The following is a 19938-nucleotide window of genomic DNA, read 5'->3' on the forward strand; positions in this document are numbered from 1 at the left end:
GAGCACGTAACTCAACAGTACAAATCGGAGCCTCTCCCCTGGCGTCCGGGGGCAGCTGCTTTTATACTCTCGGCGTCGCGGTCCAAAAGGGAAGGTCACGGGATGAAGGTCACGGGATGAAGGTCACGGGACGGCGGAGCATGAGCCCACGACGGCGCGCACGGTCGAGCCGAGAGACCTGCTGAACCGAGTGTAGTGACGCATCGCCAACCCTCACTTGGGGAGCTCCGCTCCCCGGCTGCCGCGCTTTGACAAGCGTGGGCACACACACACACACGCACACACGAAGACACGTGGCACTGAAACACGCCTGGACACGCTTGGCGGGTAGGCGTTGCGGCGGCGTTGAACGGGCCAAAATGTCCGCCGCTTTGAACAAAGCCCCGGCGTCCGTTGCATCCGCGCCGGCATTACCGCGCGTTGTAGGCGAAACGTAACACCCTGCTGTGACGTCGCTCGTAGTGGCACGTGACTTCGAGAATTATTCAATGCAACATCTATTATTTGTGTAATCTGTTGCTTCAAATAGACGAATTAAAGTTTAGAGAAATAATAAAACACACACACCGTATGCCTGTGCACATGTGTTCTTGTTTTACTTTGCACCACAGCAAGAGAGATGTTTTGTATGCTTCTTCCCACGTCCTGCAGTCGCGAGCGCAGACAATGAAAGTATGTCATTTTCTACCATGTTCCATCATGCGATCATGCTCTATGAGCTGCATGTGTCTGTGTCAAACAGTGCCTCGGTATTTGCATAACACTGGCTTACACCGTTGGTCAGGAGTTCTTGTGCACAGCTTGCAATATTGTGTGCTGCACGAAATGAGATGAACGCAACAGTTTGCGCGCAATGCGGTCAGGAGAAATGCGCCTTGCAGTAAAAAAGCAAGGGGAAAGAAAAGAGGGTGGGGCCCGTGACGTATGCGGCATGCGATCCTTGAGCTCCAGTATGGGAGAACGCAGGGAAGCAATTTCGCTTGCGGAGGCTAGAGGGGAAAAGTGGAGAAAGTGTCTCTTGGCAGTGGCCCTTGGCTCCTGAAATCATGGGTTTGGGGCACTGAAATATATTTATCTCTGCTATTAATGAACCAACTTGAAAAATTCTTCCGGCAGAACACTCCCTAGAGGGCATGTAACAACTTCCAGAGTACAAACGAAATTTGCTGTGTGGCCTGGTAAGGGGCCCTTTAAGGGCAGTAAAAGTGTGCATTCATTTTTTGCGAACTGCCCGATTTTTCGTATGTTTTCGCAGCCCCTAGTTAGTCTGAAAAATCGGACGTTGACTGTACAACTGACTAAGAGGATGCTTCAAATGGTCCGTGGGGTTAACGCGCAGCAGAAGGATGACGAGAACAGAAAGGACGTATGCAATGAAGAATAAACAGGAAAGGAAGCGTGCCACTGCTTCTGTGAAGGAGCTTGAGCTCAAAAAACAAACTTTGTCTGACGCCGAGATGCAGGTGTCCCTCATCCAAACCAAAATAAACTCTTTAAAGGAGTGAAACACAACACTGAGATGTGCACAGGCTGAGAGTATGTCAGGACAGTTGAGGTTGACTTACGAATTGCCCAGAGAGAATCTCACTTGTGACAATGTTCAGGCCTCGCACCAATGAGCTTGCTATAAGTTGATAAATATAGCTCATGTTCAGAAATATTTGCTTCCGTACGCATCTCCTTTTTATTTGCAATATTTTGCAAATAGATTTGCAATAGTTTTTACCATTTTTTAACGATATTTTATTCAGTGTGCATTTTACTAACCTCGCCATTGTGCCTTCTTTTTGAATGAAATAAACACTAGTCCTTACTATTCAAACTGGATTAAGTCATTTTTATGTTTTGTAATATACTTACTTGAGAGTGGCAGCATCGGGCGACGGTGTCAACCCGTCTTGACATAAAATGAAGTTCTGTGTCACTCGGGGAATGTTGCAAAGGCACTCGGGGAAAACCTGGAAAACTCAGGAAATTTGGAAATGTCATTATGCAAAAAAAAGGTGAGGCGTGCAGACAGGACACAAGAGTAGAGAAGTGGGCAACACAAACGCTGACTATCAACTGAAGGGAGCACTGAGACGAATAAAGAAAAGACACAAAACTCATCTGCGCAAGCTCGGGAATGGTATCGCCACGTGTCAGTCGGGTACATGCGCCAGTCTATGTGAGAGATAACTGTTAAGGCACTTAATCTCTTCCTTATGTAAAGTAAATCGAAAACTGACTCACGCATGCACTTCCACCATTGCAGATATGCCATGCCTCTACCATAAGACGCGTATCTTCATTCTTATGCCTGTACAATATTGCACATTCATCTAACTCTTGCGTGCAGTTACAATCTTGGCAATGTAGGGAAAGATTAGAAGGCGATCCACCGGTTAACAACCTTTTATGTTCCATTAGCCTCTGATTGATACACCGTCCCGTTTGCCCTACGTAGAACTGGCCACAGCCAAGGCAAATTTTATAAACCATACCCATACGGCAGTCAGTAAAACTGTTGTTCTTATTGTGCTTCACTGGACAAATATCTGTTCTTTTTTTGCCTTTTACCCCCTCCTTTTTCCTCTGTACGACACCGCATATCTTACCTAGCTTATTGGGAGCAGTGAAAGCAACATTAACATCATATGCAGTAACCAGAAGCAGAATAGAGAATCAAGTTGGCTGAAATATACGTCGGACAAGTTAGTGCACAGACGTTGACTGTTGTCTTGGACTGGTCAAACTCTGGGTGTGAATTTTGCTGGTAGCATTTGGTGCATCTTTCGCTGGCTCACTGTGACCACCAATACCTTTGCAGGTGAGTCGGAACGCCCAGGATGTGAGGACTCACCTTGAGAGCAGAGTGCGGGAGCTCGAAGAGGTTAAGCTGATGCGGGACGACTACGACCTCCTGAAACAGGTGTGTGCACAGGTTGTTGGGAGGGTTCCCACAATGGCACAGCAAGGCGTTTTGCATCAATTTCTCCCACTGCGCCAACGACGTTTCATCAAAGTGTGCTAATTTAGGTCTGCTGACACTTCAGTCGCACCACAAGTATGTGCGCTTAACCTTATTTCACAAAACTTATTACCCAAACTAAAATCCCCACCTTCCCTCGTCTCAGCAAACCTGCACAGGTGCAGTGTTGCTTGGCCTCGTGTATCGCCTGTCTCAGGCTCGCCAAGCCTGCGTTACCTGGACGAGTTCGACTTTCAGTACCAAATTGCCGTTGTTGCGAAGCTATCCTTGGGTTTGTGCACAGCCTTTAAAACGGTTCGCCAACTTGGGCCTAAACGAATTGCACAAATGCCATAAACCATTTGGCCCCTCTCATCATCTCGGGCTGTTCACAAAAGGCACCAAATCTTTTGCTCTCGAGGCAAGGCTGTTTGCTGGAGCACGGCCGCTGGATAAAAAGAAAGGTGCGGCTTGACACGTGCATCGAAAATGGTGTCATCCACCACCGCGCAACCTGTCGGGACTGTTTGTCTGGGATTGGCATAGAAAATGCGTTGGGAACGCGCTTGGAACACATTAGCCCGACGCGCCCTGTCTCCTGCAGCTAGCTCCGTTCGGACCAGCCAAGTAGCCGAGAATGCAACCACAACTGTCACGTTCGCTCCCATTGCAGCCCGCCTGATGTGGCAGGGCGCACCCCCTTTTTAATTCACTGGCCATGTCTGGAGTCGATGCACTTCATAGGGCTCAGAGTGGAGCATCTGCCGATCGTTCACTTGCAATGTGAAAATGCGAGACTGGCTCCATGGCTACGACTCTTGTCGTGCAGCACTGCTGCAACTGACATTGGATTCAGTACACGCAGCCTTCGCTCAATTTAGTCCTGCAGGCGTTACAGCGCCTGTGAAAGTTTGCTTCGACGCACGGCTGCACCGACACTCCGCAGAGTGTGCCACACGCTCGCGTGTTTACCCCGGTTCCCCTTAATTCTGCTCATCTCTGTACGTTAATCAAGTGAGGATGGTGGCTTGAACCATGCAGTGTTTCATACATTTACTGCAACCCACAATTTCTGTGGCATGTTGGTATTTCTGGCTAAGGCTAACAGTCCCCTAGTGTTTAATATTGTGCCCATTTTAAATTTGTTCCAAGGAAATAAACTTTGGTATCGTCGTTAAGTAATTAAGCAGAAGAAGAAAGAAATATTGCTATGAGTACTTTTATCTTTGTCTACATCCTACTGCAGGCCTTGATAGGCCCAAGCAAGAGTGGCTAAGTGATGTGGAAGCTAATGGATTATGTCGGGAACAATATGTGTAAATTGTTATGGAAGCTAGTGGCATTATGTCAATAGTAATATGCGTGGCTTCACCTTTGATTATGAATTGTGCTTTTTATTTGCCACAGATTTTATATTTAATGTCATTTTTTATATACCTTGGCCTGATGAATGCATGGTTTGTTGTACAGCCAGGCTATCCGCTTTTTTTATTCTGAAAAAATAACTTGAGGCAAACATGGCAAAACATTGTGATTGCAATATGCCCCCAGCTTTCCTACATTGCAGTGTCGTCTGCTTTGCGTGCCACAGTTGCAGTGCTCACCGCTGGTGGTGCTGCACGGCAAGTGCACACGGCCCAGATGTGTATCTTTGAAACTTCCAGCGGTCTAATTTCACACATCACCGTAGCCGCTCTGCCCCTGCTCTCTCCACAGGAGCTGGCCAACGTGAAGGCCCAGCTGGCGGAGACCCGCTGCACCGGGGCCAAGGCACACGAGGAAGCGGCAGCAAACCACAGCCCCTCGGCACAATTGCCCGTCGCCAAGGCAATGCCCGACACGGTATCCCCGGCTACCAACGGCCCCTCAGCTGCACCCGCCGAAAAGGACGACAAGGTGAGCACGCACTGGTCTCTCTCGCTGTCTCCTCGCGGGCCACCATGCAGGGCGTGCCTGGATGCTCACACTGCTGCTTGTGCATTTGCCATAACATTTGTACGCAGTCATCCCCATGAATCGGATGTCACGTTGATCTCAACGGCATACATTAAATTGGAGTGTGTACCCAATGAAACTTGCCAAATTTGGTCAGAACGGAGACGAAAAAAGTCGGTGGCATTTGCCGGCAAGCAGCAACCAGACCTTTCAGTTACTTGAAAAACTCTTGAGCTCTTTTGTGTGTTCCATCTCCTTTGCATCTTGCCTCAAATTTCTTCACTAAGCATTAGAAAATATCTTTCAAGTTTTACGAAGGGAGTGTTTCTGCATTACCATCTGGCAGTGCTGCAAAATGGGGTCGTACTTGTGGTATGTTGTGCATCACTCCTGTCAGTGGAGCTGTTCCTGCTAGCTGCACCGACCAACGTTTCGTGTCCGGGACGTGAGGTGTCCTTGGTCCAAGCATTGGTCGGGGAAAGACTCGCCTCTAGCATAGGGTAGTGGCCAGAATTAGCAGCTTGAGATAAGCGCATCACCCACTTCAAACTGTGCAACATTGAATGCTGAAGTGCTAGCTCACTCTACTTCTGTCCTGGCTGGTTGTGGCGATCTTGCAGCACATTGAAATTCGAATGCTTAAGCAAGAGAAATTCAGATTGTGATGCCATTGCAGTAGTCAGACAAGATACTTGTAGGCCTGCAAGAGTCTCTCGCTTGGAAAGAAATGCTAATAAGTAGATGCACTAATCTGGACGTAACGGTACATAGCACAAACGACACACAGGCGAGCTCTACTAGGAATCGTAAGTAGGGGTGTACGAATACTCGAATATCATCGATTCGAATATCTGTACATTTGATTTTTCGAATATTCAATGTATTCGGTTTAAAGGCCCGCATAGTGTGTGCCACAGAGCCCCTGGTGCCATCCAGGCATTTCACTTCAGTACGGAAGGAGCACCGAGCACTGCCCGAATGGGCTGCCGCCCCGGCTGGCACGAACTTGGTCACTGTGAGCGCTTACAGGCATCGACCCGATGCCGGTATCACGCACACGGCGGCACTCGAATCACAATGGTCGAGGCTCCCTCTATCGGTACAAGGTTCGTCCCCGTTGGCAGCACCGATCGAAATGATAATGCAGTGCAGGCAGAGGAAATAGCAACGAGCAGCACGTATTTCATCAAGCGCAAAAGCATGTGCCAAGATCGAGTTGATTAGCCACCGATAAACACACTGATCGTGTTCGATACGCGGCGACGAACCTCGCATGTTCGACAGCTGTCATCTTAACCCACATGCGTCATCTCGGGACCAATCGGGGACGCGTTGCCCATACGAACATATTAGCAGCAAGCATTCCGCGACAGCTTGCAGTGACAAAACTGCTCTGCTGGCTGATGTGGTAATGGACCTTAGCACTACCTAGGCCATTAGGCTTAATAGTGCTGCTTTATCAGATGTAGGCAACTAAAGTTATGGCTTGGTGCCGGATCGACGTAGATCTATTCGCAGCAGCCGCACGACACTCGGAACGCCTAGGAACCGTTACACAAATGAAAGCAAGTGTTCGGGATGGCAACGAAGTTGTCCACTGCCACCATCTTTGAGACACATTGTATGGCGGTCTCTCGTTCCCGAGCCCCGGCAGCGTTAGTAGACGTATGCCGGTTTCTTTTTGTAGCTTCAAACAGCTGGTCACATGGCTAGTTTGGGATTTCAATGGCTGATGACAATGAAACGGCTTAGATGGCGCCTGCTCTTTACTGGCGGTGCCGGTGATGTGTGGAGCAGGGATCAATCACGTGACCTTTCGTCTGTCGCGCAGATAAACCAGCTGCCGTTGAGATAGCCCTCCTGCATTTTAAAGAACTGCTGGAAAGCAAAACTTTCTATGCAATAAATAAGAGACTGCCACAAAACATGGATCCACTATTAAACTATTTAGTCAACAGAGTGTCACTTGGTTCTATTTGACAGAAATTCTATTGATAAAGAAGCATATTTTCCAGATTTTCATATACTAGAACCAAGCTGTAACCGGTGCTGGCATACTGATTTGGCTTTCATAAGAGTAGACCATCTTGATTTTAGTGCACCCAGGTTACTGATGGCTTGCTGCGTTCTTTTTATACTATGCTAGGTCACTCCTGAGCACGTGCAACACTGTAGCTTTTGTAAAAATTTGTAAGCATTAAATATTGTGAAAAAATTTTTGATGTTTGATATTTTGCTTCTTTTTTTTCTTGATTCAATTCGATATTCGATTCGAAATCTATTAGTCAACTCTCATCACAACGGACCGTGATAATCTGACAAAAGAATGTCCGTTTTATCCAAAGTTTGTACTATCTGAAATGCCTCACTACCGAAACTTTCGTCACGATTGTAAAGGGACAATGAGACATCCACCCAAACATAGCTAAGTGCAACAAAGGATGTCTAACAGCTTTATTGCAAAAAGTGGTGACGAGCTTCTAAAGTAAAAAACAAAGAAAAGCATTGCAGTTTCACCCAAAGAGGCGAAGCATCAATTGCGATAGCCAGTTAAGCAAAATAAGTGTTGCAGCAGCAGTGAGTGAATTGACCGTCATGCTGTCTGTCGCTTCAACGCGAACTAAATGTCAAAAGCAGAGCACATACAGAGGCCACCAGCACTGGATGCACATTGTCCACATCGCAGATCGCTTCCAAGATACGGCAGCTGCGCCGTAAGCAGCAGCCACCGGAGTGGAGCCTCTCCTCCTCTTCATGCCTCGCGAGCGGAAGACTGTGCGTTTCCGCCCCGCCTTCCTCCCTTGTGCGCGCAATATTGAGCTGCGATCGTCAGCTGACCCTCACAAGTCTGTTGTCAGACCGTGTCGACTCAGCAAAAGTACATTTTGTTCGCCCGATTTTGAAAAAAGATTGCCTTTAAGTTCCTCCACTGTAGCTGATAGTCCGTTGTATCGCGGTTCAATAAAAGCGAACTTCGTTGCATAAATAAAATAAATAGAACAAACTAAGGCTGAAATACAGTCCATTATATCCGAAAGTCTGTTGTGTGCGGGTCCTTTGTAACAAGCGTAGACTGTATTTGGTATGTGTACATCCCTAATTGTAAATATTACAGCTGCTGGTAGGCACTTATGCAGATCATCTGCTTTGTGTCCCGTTCAAAGATGCTTTCTTTCACCACCCAAGAATTTTCAGGGAATTCAAGCTGGTTGTCCCTATGTCTTGAGCTTAGTGCATCACCAGACTTGCTCTTTTAAAATTATGTCCAGCAGTTTATGGGTGCACAGCTATTGAAGTCAGAAATCTAAAAGACAGAGGTTCACAGGAAGGTGCAGTCTTGACGTGCTGACCAGTGGTTGAACAAAGGATGTGTGTGCAGCAACCGTTTCGATAAGGGGACTTGTCGGAATGCGCCTGTTGATCCAGACATTGACAAGTTCCTTGGTCAAAACGTTGACTCCTGGGACATCTCTCGCTCGACCACTGGTAATCGCTAGCAAAGTCACAGTTGCCTGGCAGGGGAGGGGGCATAAAGTGCTTCTGCACTGATGAGAGGGTGGTGAAACAAGCTTGGCTTTCTTTTCGTCTGTGCTTTTTGTCTTCTCTGCTTGCCACTGATGTGCATCTGCTTGGGCTCTCTTCTCTCTCTGTCTCTTCTGCTGTTGCTGCCGCTAACACCCCGTGAAGCTGGAGTGCTCTGAGCTGGGTAGCGACACCATTGCACGCCCATCGGGTGACGCACCCTGCTCTAAAAACACTAACGGCAACCGAACTAAGAAGCGGGTGCGGGTGAGTCGCCGTCTTCCTTTTCTTTGCCCTGTCCTTGCTAACGACACCTTCGCTGTAACGCCTTGTCGTCTGCTTGTCACTTGTTGCAAACGGGCAGTCTCAAACAGTGGTGGTGCGTGCACCCTTGGTGCCCAGATATGCACTGCCACCTGGGCTGTGCATCGTTTGATTCATAAGCAGGACTGTTTGCCGATTCGGCAGTGTATTGCTGCCGAATCACGGCGCACGCAGAGCCACTGCAGACAAAGCTGCTAGGGGTGCGATTCATTGCAGCGTGGCCACGTCACACTCGTGTACAGTCTGAATTGGTGATCGTGTAAATCCTGCTTGAGGAGCTTAATCAGCATGCTTGCATTTCTAGGGTCACCTTTTTATTGCCACTGTTGGGCAAAGACGATTGCAAGTGGCATAGGCTGGGTTGGAAAATGCACTCTACACTGAACAAGTACACTGAACAACATACTATTCACAGCACAGCATTAGGGGCTGCCTGGACACTTCACTAGTACACAGTCACTGACCAATTTTTCAGATCTGTTGACTTGTCATAGCACTGTCATGCTGGACTATAATGGCAACTGTCTTTGGATGCAGTTTCACAGTTAAATTTTTTTCAGGCAGGGTCCCTACATGCGACGAAACAATTATCTGTGTTGGGAACGAAGGCGTATTGATTAAACCCTGTGCTTTGATTTTATTGGCAATCCAATTTCTCAGTATTCTGTATGTTATTTCGGTTGCTAAGGCTTGCAAGGAAAAAAAGCTTGGTCAGCCTATTGCCAAATCCTTGCCTTCAGTGATCAACTTGCCATAGTGGGGAACGAAGCTTCCAATAAAACAGCTAGGCTCAGAGATGCAGTACAGTAAAAGCTCGGTAATTCGAATTATACGAAATTCGAACTAAAGAAAGTCGGAGAAAGAAATAGCTCGGTTAAGGCCCGTACATATAACGCAATATAGGTTGAGCACGCACGCACACACCCTACGTCACATTGGCGTGAACGTCTACACTTCGAAGCACTGGCACAGCCAACGTAAGCAGACGGGGCCAACGCAGTCCGACGTCAAGATGGCTCTTGCTCCATCTGCACATTCGTTGCTCCGACTGGTGCAGAGAAAAAAAAGTGCCACAGTTTCGCCTGAAGAGCAAAGCATCGATTGCGATAGCAAATTAGGAGATAGGTGTACGAAGTAAGGATAGCAGTTTTATTGGCCATACAGTTGCGGACTGATTTTTTGGACTCCAAAAATTCGGACATGCTTGATTATTCGGTCTGCTTCGCGGCACCGCAATTCTCCCCATAGATCATACTTTATAAGTCCCGAAAGTTCGGACACCTCGCAACCTCTCGATTGATTTTTCGGACCCTCCTTGAGCCAACTCGACTGAAAGCACCACGCACCGACTCTGACCGGTACATGCATGGGTGCATGGTTCGACTTGCTGAACGCCATTTTTGTTTTGAATGGAGCCTCCTTGCTGCCCCTCGAAGTGGCGCTACTGCAAATCCCCGCTATCATCATTTCTGCCTTGTTCGATAGAGTGGCTACAGCAGTTCTGGTATCAGCTTAGTAAGCCATGTCAAGACAATCCAAAAGCTGATTTGTTTCTTCGTGCACGACGCTGCGAGTAGGCCACGTTTTTCGTTTGTGCGACTGGTGTCGGCGTGACGGCGTGGTGGTGGTGATCCAACGCGGCATACGGAAACATCATGTCGAGTGTCTAATGGCACCGACAATGCCTGTGCAGACCGCACTGAGGAATGCTGGCAAGCGGGTGCCAGAAGGCCTAGGATTTGTCGCCTTCTGATGTGCTCCGTACTGACGTCGAAAATGTTCTGCCGAGACCTGTGCAGTGGTTGCATTGCGATTCCAGACACCGTCTCATTTGACAGTGTCACAGGTGCTAACATTGCTGTACTGACATGCGCAGAACTCGACGACGGTGAGATTATTCGCCAGGTTTCTGCTGCACCGCTGGACGATGACTCCGAGTCGGAAGATGACGCACAATGTGCTACGCGGCCATCGCATGCGGAGCGTGTACAAGCAGTGACTGTGCTTTCAGCCACCTATAGTGACCGTACGACGCTCTCCGAGATTCAGGCTTATCTGATTGTGCGTAAACGGAGCAGTGTGCAACGGCGCATTCACGATTTCTTCAAGCCTATTGCTGATCCCGAATAAGTGCGTGGAAATAAAGGATTTCTTCTTTATTTTTCCTTAATCTGCTTTTTCGGACACCTGTTTATTAGGACATTTCCGCAGTCCCCATGAAGTCCGAATAAACGGTCGGTGACTGTATAAACTTGTAAACATTCGCTTACTAACTAAATTAACAAGTACAGTATCACGCATGCACAGGTAAACGTGAACACTTATCGCTTGATGACTGCGGAAACTCTCTGAAAGACGTTGGAGTGAGCAATATTTTGAAGAATTGTAACAAACTGAGAGGCACAGCCTATAGCATACCGGAAGATTTCTCCCCGCGGGTACAATCAATCCGAAAGAAGCTCTGGGCTGCTGCTGCTGAACACAGGAAGAAAGGTGCCAAGGTCGTGCTGTCATTCGACAAAATCAAAATTAATGGTAAACTGTTCCAATGGGACGACACTCAAAATAAAACAGTCCCGCTAGCTTCACAATGACGGCCTAACTTTAACTTCCGAAATAAGCGTCCTCTTAAGAGCCGCAATTTAGGCCATAGAGACACAGTTCAAAGAGACTTCTCTGTTCTTAACATTAATGCCCGCAGCATCCGGAATAAAACAGAAGACTTCAAAGGTCTTCTTTTAACGTATCAGCCTGATGTTGCAGTGCTCACGAAAACGTGGCTCCATGATAACATATCCGATAAGGATGTGATACCTCATTCGCACGAAATTATCCGCCATGACCGCAGTTCTAGAGGGGGTGGGGTAGCCATTGTGATAAAGAAAGGAACAGATTACACGCTTGTACCACACCATACTAGCATAGAAATGGTCTGGATTCGACTTCATACTTGCAAACACAGCATCTTTATTGGCGCCGTTTACAGGCCACCCAATTCAGATCTAGCTATGCTCGAGACGCCGTATGACTTTTTGATTGAGCACAAAAAGCGATATTCACATGTCATGTTGTGTGGGGATTTTAACATGCCAAAAATCAACTGGGAATCCTCGATGTTGCCTTTTAATTTGAAGCAGGTTGTGGCTGAACCATCGCCAGTTACTGCTACCACGGGCTCACTTCTAGACCTTGTACTTGTGTCTGATGCTATTGAAAGGCTGGCTTTCACGGTTAATATTATGCCTGGTATATCCGACCACGATTTAGTGCTTTTCAAAACCAATATGGCACGACCAATCACACGCCAATCAACAAAACAATTTTACGATTTCAATAACGCTGAAGACGAGAGTATTTTAGACCTTCTTGAACAAGAATACGACAATTTTTTTGCAAGGTACAGTGAAGGCCACATAAGTTCGAATGAATTGTGGTTGAACTTTAAAAGTACGGTACATAAGTGTATTCATCGGTACGTCCCGCTGAAGAAAAAGAAAATTCATAGCCACAGTCCATGGATTACACGAGAAATAATTCACCTAAAACGTCGCGTAAGCAGACTTTCCCGTAACATTTCGAGGGCTGCACACAGTACTATGGCATCACTTCGTAGAGAGCTAAGAAATCAAATAAGACAATCAAAATTCCAATTCATTAATGTAAAACTGCACAACTTCCTCATTAATCACCCGCGAAAATTCTGGACTTATCTAGCTCAAAAAAAGGACCCCATACACAAATTGACAATAAATGACGTGGACGTTAGTGACGGACAACAAATAGCGGCAACATTCAACGACTATTTTTCTTCTGTGTTCCTGCGTGGTGGTGGTCCGTCTACCGATTTCAGATCAACCAGCTTCCAGGTACCCGATCTTAGCATAGGCGAAGAAGGCATTTTTTCCGCCCTTCTACACCTGAATACAAAGAAATCATCTGGACCAGATGATATTCCGAACACGTTTCTTTCCAGATACGCGGAATGGTGTTCAAAATTCCTCTTTATTATATTCCGTACTAGTCTACGAGAGGGTGACGTTCCCAGGGATTGGAAGCTGGCTAAGGTTATTCCTGTGCACAAATCTGGTACCAAGCTCCATGTCGCTAATTACAGGCCAATTAGCTTGTTGTGCACCGCAGGTAAAGTGATGGAACACTTTGTTTTCAAGCACATCGCCTCATTCTTGGAAGACAATAATTTTTTTTTCTGAAGCTCAACATGGATTTCGTCGCGGGTTATCTACTGTGACACAGCTAATTCACACTACCAATGATTTCTGTAAAACCCTTGACAAAGCGGGACAAATAGATGCCATTTTTCTGGACTTCGAAAAAGCCTTCGACCGCGTACTGCATAGTAAACTTCTGCTAAAACTTAGACACATCTTACAGAATCAACAAATTTTACAGTGGCTTGATTCATACCTATCTCACCGGCAACAGTACGTCCAGATGTCCAGTTCAAGCTCACCCATCGCTCCAGTATTTTCAGGAGTGCCACAGGGCTCAGTCCTTGGGCCGCTTCTTTTTCTTATATATTTAAATGACCTAAAACTTGACTCTCCTGTGCGGGCCCGTTTTTTCGCAGATGACTGCGTAGTTTATCACACTATTCTCACCGAACGTGACCAGCTCGTTCTAAATAACTACTTGTGTGCTGTTAGTAATTGGTGCCAAAACTGGTCGATGACATTAAATGTCACGAAATGCAAACAAATGACCTTAACCCGAAAGAAAGATCCACTGAAGTATTCGTACAAAATTAATAGCGCTCCTCTAGAACCAGTAGAACAATTTAAGTATCTTGGCGTAACGATCAGCTCGAACCTCAGTTGGAGCCCCCACATTAAAAACATGGTTTCAGTGGCATCCAAAAGACTATGGCTAATAAGACACCGGTTAAAACATGCAACCACTAAAACAAAACTTGTAGCTTATACATTGCTCGTGCGTCCCCTACTGGAATATGCTGACGTGATCTGGGATCCGCACACTAAAACGAATGTAAAAAGTATCGAGGGGGTTCAGAGAAAGGCACTGCGATTTATACACCACGCCTACGGAAGACAGGTATCGATATCTGATCTTCTTAGCCGCTCCGGTCTTCCCACCTTGGAATCTCGTCGAAAAATGCACCGTCTGAAGATGCTATTTGCAATCATTAATAATCATACCAAATTAGACTTCCACACTTACATGCAGTACAACAGAACCCGACAGACTCGACACAAACACGAAAAAACAATTATAATGCCTCAGTGCAGAACCAACACATACAAGCTGTCGTTCTTTCCAAGAACGATAGCAGACTGGAACAAGTTGCCCTACGATGTGGCCACCTTATCATCACCCGATGCATTTTTTTCAGCAGTCAGTTCTAGCCAATAACCTTTCTGAGCTCGTTTTTTCTTTTTTGGATTTGAATGTAACGCGTTTGCATCTTGTCTTGTTTGCTTTGCTTCGCAGTAACCCTCTGTGTGCCTATGTGGTTCTCTGTCGTAACTGTTACTGTTGTTGCTTTCTTGATGGACCATTAATATGAAAAGCGTCATGTACCCACTCCTGCCCTGGCTACCAAAAGGCGGCTGGCAGTATTGAATAAAATAAAATAAAAAAAATCGCACCAGTAGCAACGAGCCGATTGACCTTCGTACAGCTATTGCTTCAATGCGAACGAAACGTAGAAAGCACATTGCCTATGAAGCTACCGGCACTACGCGCACTCTGCCAACATCACAGATCGCTTTGAAGAGGAGGCCCACGCGGGCGTGCACTTTGGCCACGTCGCAGATGTTTTTCGAGATGTGGCACTTGCATGGCCACGCTGTAAGCAGCAGCTGCCGGAGAAGGACGTCCCCCCCTCGTCCCTCCCTCCCCCGTGCCTAGCGTGCATCCGCCTTGCCTTCCTCACTCGTGCTCGCGAGATTGAGCCACGAACGCCGGCTCGCCCTCACACGCTTTTGCTCGCACATAGAGCATATAGCACACGGTGACAATTTTATTGCACTTTATTTATTTATTGCACTTTTATATTTTTATTTTATTGCACTTTTATTGCAATGTTATTTTATTGCAATTGCAAGCTCAACCTGCAAGCTTGAGCTTGCTCTTGAGCGACCTGCAACAGAGGCGTTGGTCATCAGGTGCAAATGCATCTCTCTCTCCAGTCGGGCCTCAACAAAGGGCCGCAGATGAAAACATCGCCAACGTGCTCCCGCGCACTAGAACTCTCCCCATCCATGATGGCACGGAGTTTAAATTATCGGTGACAGTGCGGATTTCAGTGTAAATTAGCGGGAGGTGTTACATGTTGCTTTCAATACATTGCTGGACAGACCACGGCAGCTACTTCGAATTATCCAAAATTTCGAATCAACAAGTTGTGAATTAAGCTTTTACTGCAGTATGCTTGGTTTTCTGGACGTGATGTCAAAGTTTGATAAGCTTTCTAGGGTCGACGGCACATTTGCTAGGCTGTGTCATTGTGGCACGCACTTAATTCTGCAGTCGTCTGCGGTAATGACCAAGCCAGAAATTAGGCACCTTCCTATTCTAACGTTTTAGCAGTCCCCTCTGAAAAATAACTTGGCAACTGTACTTTTGTCCTCGAAAATACCTCTAATGTAGCTGAGGCACTGCATCATGCTTTTTAGGCTGTCACGCCATTTGTTCCTGTTGATCAATGAAATGGGCACATTTCATTGCTTATCTCCAGAATTGTGATGTTTGAAAAGCTTTTACATGTGTTTATCTTTCGCAGGATTGAACCGTAGTGCGAGGCGGTTGAGAAAATTTAACAGCTATGAAGATGCTTTTAATAAGGGTTACTTTTCTTTCGGAACTCTTGTATACTTGGCAGACACGATTACAGTAAAATGTCGTTATAATGAACTGATGGATATAACGAAGCAGTCGTGATGCCCCTTGAAATTTCGGTGGATGCCCATGTATTGAAAATCTTGTTTTAAAGAAACAAATATTTCCTCCCAGTGGATATAATGAACCTTCTTTAGAGTGCAGCTCTGTGGCACCTAGTACTGTGATTCACGGCTCCGTCGTGCGTCGCCGCAACTAGCTCCGTAGCTGGGGCCAGCGCGCTGCTCCTGGCACCATCTCTCGCGCACGACGTGAGCTTTGCTCGCTTCGCTCCTCCTCCAATGCCACCCACGTGCGGCGGCAGTCGGACAGCCGGCTTGATGCCGGCTGATCTCGATGATGTGCTGCTGCCCAAGCCGAAATGCGTAGCCGCTACCGTTCGCCGCTGCGTGTACCCCTTCTTCCCCCCCCCCCTCCTCTACTCCATGCTGGCGACCATGCGAGAGCACACGGCGTTCTCCGGTTGCCGAAGCACCGGCTCGGTGTCAGCGGATCATGGTGCACGCTTCCCAAGCCGAAACGCAAAGCCACCTTCAGTTGACTCGCTAAGCAGCGTCAATGGCGTCGCTCAGTCGCTGCCATCTCTTTGGCGCACTACGTTCTTGTGCGCCTACGCGCTGCCTCCCGCAACCTCCCGATAAGCAAGGCAGCTGCACCAAGCTATGCTCCATTTGCGCCGACTGGTGTGAAATGTTCTGTACCAGACGGATTGTCGCAGGCTCACAGACGGTTTACATTATAATATAATCCACCTGCCTGTATAAGTAGTTTATTCTCAGCCAGTTCTTTCTGAGCCATGAGTGATGCAACCAGTGGAAGTCCTTTGTCTGCGTCTGCTGCTAAATGAGCTGCCCGAGCAGAGGCCCAGCGCCGTCGCTGCCAGAATCCAGAGGTGCGCTACACCGAACCAGGCATTGGTGCAGGAAGTCTAGCATATGCCCATCTATTTCTCTGACCAGAAAGCTACCTTCATGACAATCAAGAACTGGGAGTGGAGTGTTTTTTGAAGAAGTGAAGAATAAAAAGTAACTGTACATACATGTCTTGCTCAAGTTATTTGCCTCAGTATATTGAAAAGCCTAAACAGCTGAAGAGCTACACTCAAATTTCACATTAGGCAGTAACGTAATCATTGGCAATTTTTTTTTTTTCCACAACAAGCATTTACTGTCCATTTTGGTACCCGTCAGGTCAATGTCTTATAGCACGCGACGTTCATGTCTCCCGTGCGCGTCTCCCGGCCTTCCCTTTCCCGTGGAACTGGTGGACCCACCCACTTTTCCGCAGCGTGCGTAGAGTGGCGCCGACTGCAGTCTTGTTGTTGCTTGTCGTTGCCTCCGTGCGCATCAACATCAGTATTTCTATTTGTTCGTTCGTGCGAGTTCCCGCCACCAGAAAAGAGATGGACGACAGCAAATGGAAGTGCAAAACTACGTCAAATGAGCAGAAGGTGGCTATGCTGAAAGTTGTCGAGTCCGGTGTGAATAAGAAAAAAATGGCCAAAGATTTCAGCATAGAGTTGAGCACGCTGTTGACGATTTTCAGCAGCAAAGAAGCCGTCACCAGTGCTGTTGTACGTGGCGTAAGAGGCGACAGAAAGATGCTGCGAGCCCCTGCTTTCGAAGCTGTAGAGAAGGCGGCCTCCAAGTGGTATTTGGATGCAAGAGCAAGCGGTACTCCTGTGAGTGGGGCACTGTGGCAGTGCAAAGCGAGAGGCTTCGCGTGCATCGTGGGGCACGACGATTTTGTGGCGAGTGTCGGCTGGCTGCAGGGTTTCAAGGAGCGCCATGACATCGTCAGCAGGGCTGTCAGTGGGGAAACACAATCTGTGGACCACGAAGCTGCAGTGGCGCGGGTGGAAACAAACATTGGACAGCTGCTAGAAAAATACAGTGCCAAGGATGTGTTCAGCGCAGATGAGACAGCCCTGTTCTACCCCGCGAAAAGCCTTGGCCTTTAAAGGTGAACGCTGCCAGGGTGGTAAGCAGAGAAAGGTTCGCATAACTGTGTTGCTCTGTGCCAACTTGGATGGGTCGGAAAAGGTGCCGGCTCTCGTGGTCGGCAAAAGTGCGTCATCACGATACTTCAAAGGCAAACCAAAGCTCCAAGTGGGTTATGTGTCCAACCATAAGGCTTGGATGAGGAGATAAATTTTCGCACAATGACTGCAGGAGTGGGACGAGCGGCTAGGCAAGCTGTACCAAAAGATATGCCTCATACTGGACAACTGTGCAGCCCACCACACTGCTGGTGTGCTCAAAAACATTGAGCTGTGCTTCTTACCACCAAACTGATCTGCAGTTGTGCAACCCCTTGACTGAGGTGTTATCATGAACTTTAAGTCAGGCTGCTGCAAGCATGTGATCGACCGGATTCTGCTCAATATGAGCATGAAGCGCGAGTCCATGATCGACTTCTACATGGCGATCGAAATGCTACATTCGTAATGGGAACAGCGCAAACAAGACGACGACGGAGTGAAAGGACACAGGACAGCGCTTGTCCTGTGTCCTTTCACTCCGTCATCGTCTGTCATCGTCCGTTATGAACGTGTACCAACTAGCCCAACTTTCCACTTTAATACAGAGATCCTACAGGCTGCTTGGATAGCTGTACCAGCAAGCACGATCGCCAATTGCTTCCGGCATACCTCATTTGGCGTCAGCAGCGGCTGTTACATTGAAGATCTTTGTGCTGCTGCCTGTGAGGGTGCCAAGCCTTAGCGTAGTGGGACGCTCTCCTTGACACCGGCATTGTGCCCGGCATTGTGCCCGATGTGGTGACGATGGAAGAGTTAACGGAGGCGGAAATTGTGCGCGCAGTGACGGGGGCTCCTAATGACGACAGTAACAAATGTGTAGACAATAGCCCGGAGCCTAGTATTGGCGAACCCTATGTACAGATGCCCGAACAAGCGCTGGATGCGACAGACCTGCTGCGCCACTTCTTTGGCGCTCACGATGACGGCGAGGATGGACTTGAAATAGCGGCTGCAGCTGAAAAAGCCATCATTCGCCTGAAGAAGACGTGGCAAAAATCTTCCAAGGACTTTTTTTCTGCGAAGTGAGCTGCTGGTGAAGAAGTGGTGGCAAAGTGAGCTAGCTGGTGCTCTGTTGATCGATCAAGGATGAGCCATTTGGCGAGAATAAAGTAGCAATTCCTTGCCGTCTTTTTCTCGCATGTTTTTTTTTCTGTGCGATGCCCGTTTTCCTTTTCGCGTGGCGGGCTGCTGTGAGATTTGGTGGTGAGTACGTCCTCTCTAGCTTGCTAATTGTGGATAGAAATGGATAGTGGCTATAACGAACTAATGGTTATAACGAAGTAGTTACGACTCCCCATTCAACTTCATTATGATGAGGTTTTACTGTACTTCAATGCAGAAAAACCAAATGGCCGTGGGTACTCAACGACCATGTGCATTTCTTCTGCTTAAAAAACTTCATGTATTCTGATACAGTAATTGCATCCAGCAAAAGCAGCTGCAAGTTGTAACTGTTCTTTTTTCATTTGTTAATGAACTACATAGTCTGTCAGCTCAACAACAGGAGATATGACAGGGCGGGCATGCAAAATACGGAACACCAACGCAGTACAGTGAACTTCCGCTAATGCAACCCTGATGGGACCGATTAAATTTATCACGTCATCCTGTGGGTCAAATTAAACAAGATGCAGAAAGAACGTCAAAACACACCGTGGATTAATTTGGCAGTATTTGCACGATTTTAACGTGCCTCTGAATTTATTGCACATAGACTTTCTGTGTGTCCAAAGTAGAAAACTAACATAGAAATTTTATGAATGCTTTTATTAAAAAGTAGAAATCTAATGTACATCCGAATATTTAGCAAGAAAAATGGGCAAGGGCCTAATATGTGTTGCACAATAACGGCTGGTTTCGTAAAGTCAGCTTTGTGGCAGTACAGCTCTGTTATGCTGTAAAGCACATCAGTGCCACGAATGTGCTTTTGATTTCATATCTCATTGCATTGTGCAGGCAATTTTCAGCCCAATTTTCTTTTAAAAAAGTGCACATTAGAATGGGGGTAAATACCGTGATCAGACATTGTGAGCTAACATTATTGCTCAAAAATCTTCTTAGGACTGGTCGAAAATAGCCATTTTGATGCGAAAGCATCCAGTGACTCATTGAGCAAAAGAACTGGTGGCGTCTGTAGCAGCAAAAAAGAAAAACGGCACCTAACTTCCCATTGGCTGCAATGCCCTGTCACGAGCACACCTCGTGCGCTCTTGACGCTGGTTCGCGCTTGTTGGCTCGCGCACCACTATGCAGTCTGAAGCATCTGCATCCTCGGCAACAGTGAAACGTG

General features: G+C 47.3%; 1 protein-coding gene across 14 annotated transcripts in view; it reads left to right on the forward strand.

Annotated features, from left to right (window-relative positions):
* Positions 1-19938, forward strand: part of LOC126535675 (uncharacterized) — a 364982-nt gene that overhangs the window by 295593 nt on the left and 49451 nt on the right. For 6 of the 14 annotated variants that reach the window (XR_011895591.1, XR_011895592.1, XM_050182488.3 and 3 more), the window contains exons 20-22: positions 2810-2911; positions 4667-4846; positions 8573-8674. Coding sequence is in view for 11 of the 14 variants with exons in the window: in XM_050182488.3 (XP_050038445.1) it covers positions 2810-2911; positions 4667-4846; positions 8573-8674 (384 nt within the window). In the remaining 3 variants the exon portion in view is untranslated. Of the gene's footprint in view, positions 1-2809; positions 2912-4666; positions 4847-7571; positions 7821-8572; positions 8675-19938 lie in introns of those variants that run through there. The other 8 variants (XM_050182482.1, XM_055073246.1, XM_055073247.1 and 5 more) reach the window with 2 other exon arrangements.

The sequence above is a fragment of the Dermacentor andersoni genome, chromosome 7, assembly GCF_023375885.2.
Source record: "Dermacentor andersoni chromosome 7, qqDerAnde1_hic_scaffold, whole genome shotgun sequence".
Classification (NCBI taxonomy): domain Eukaryota; kingdom Metazoa; phylum Arthropoda; class Arachnida; order Ixodida; family Ixodidae; genus Dermacentor; species Dermacentor andersoni.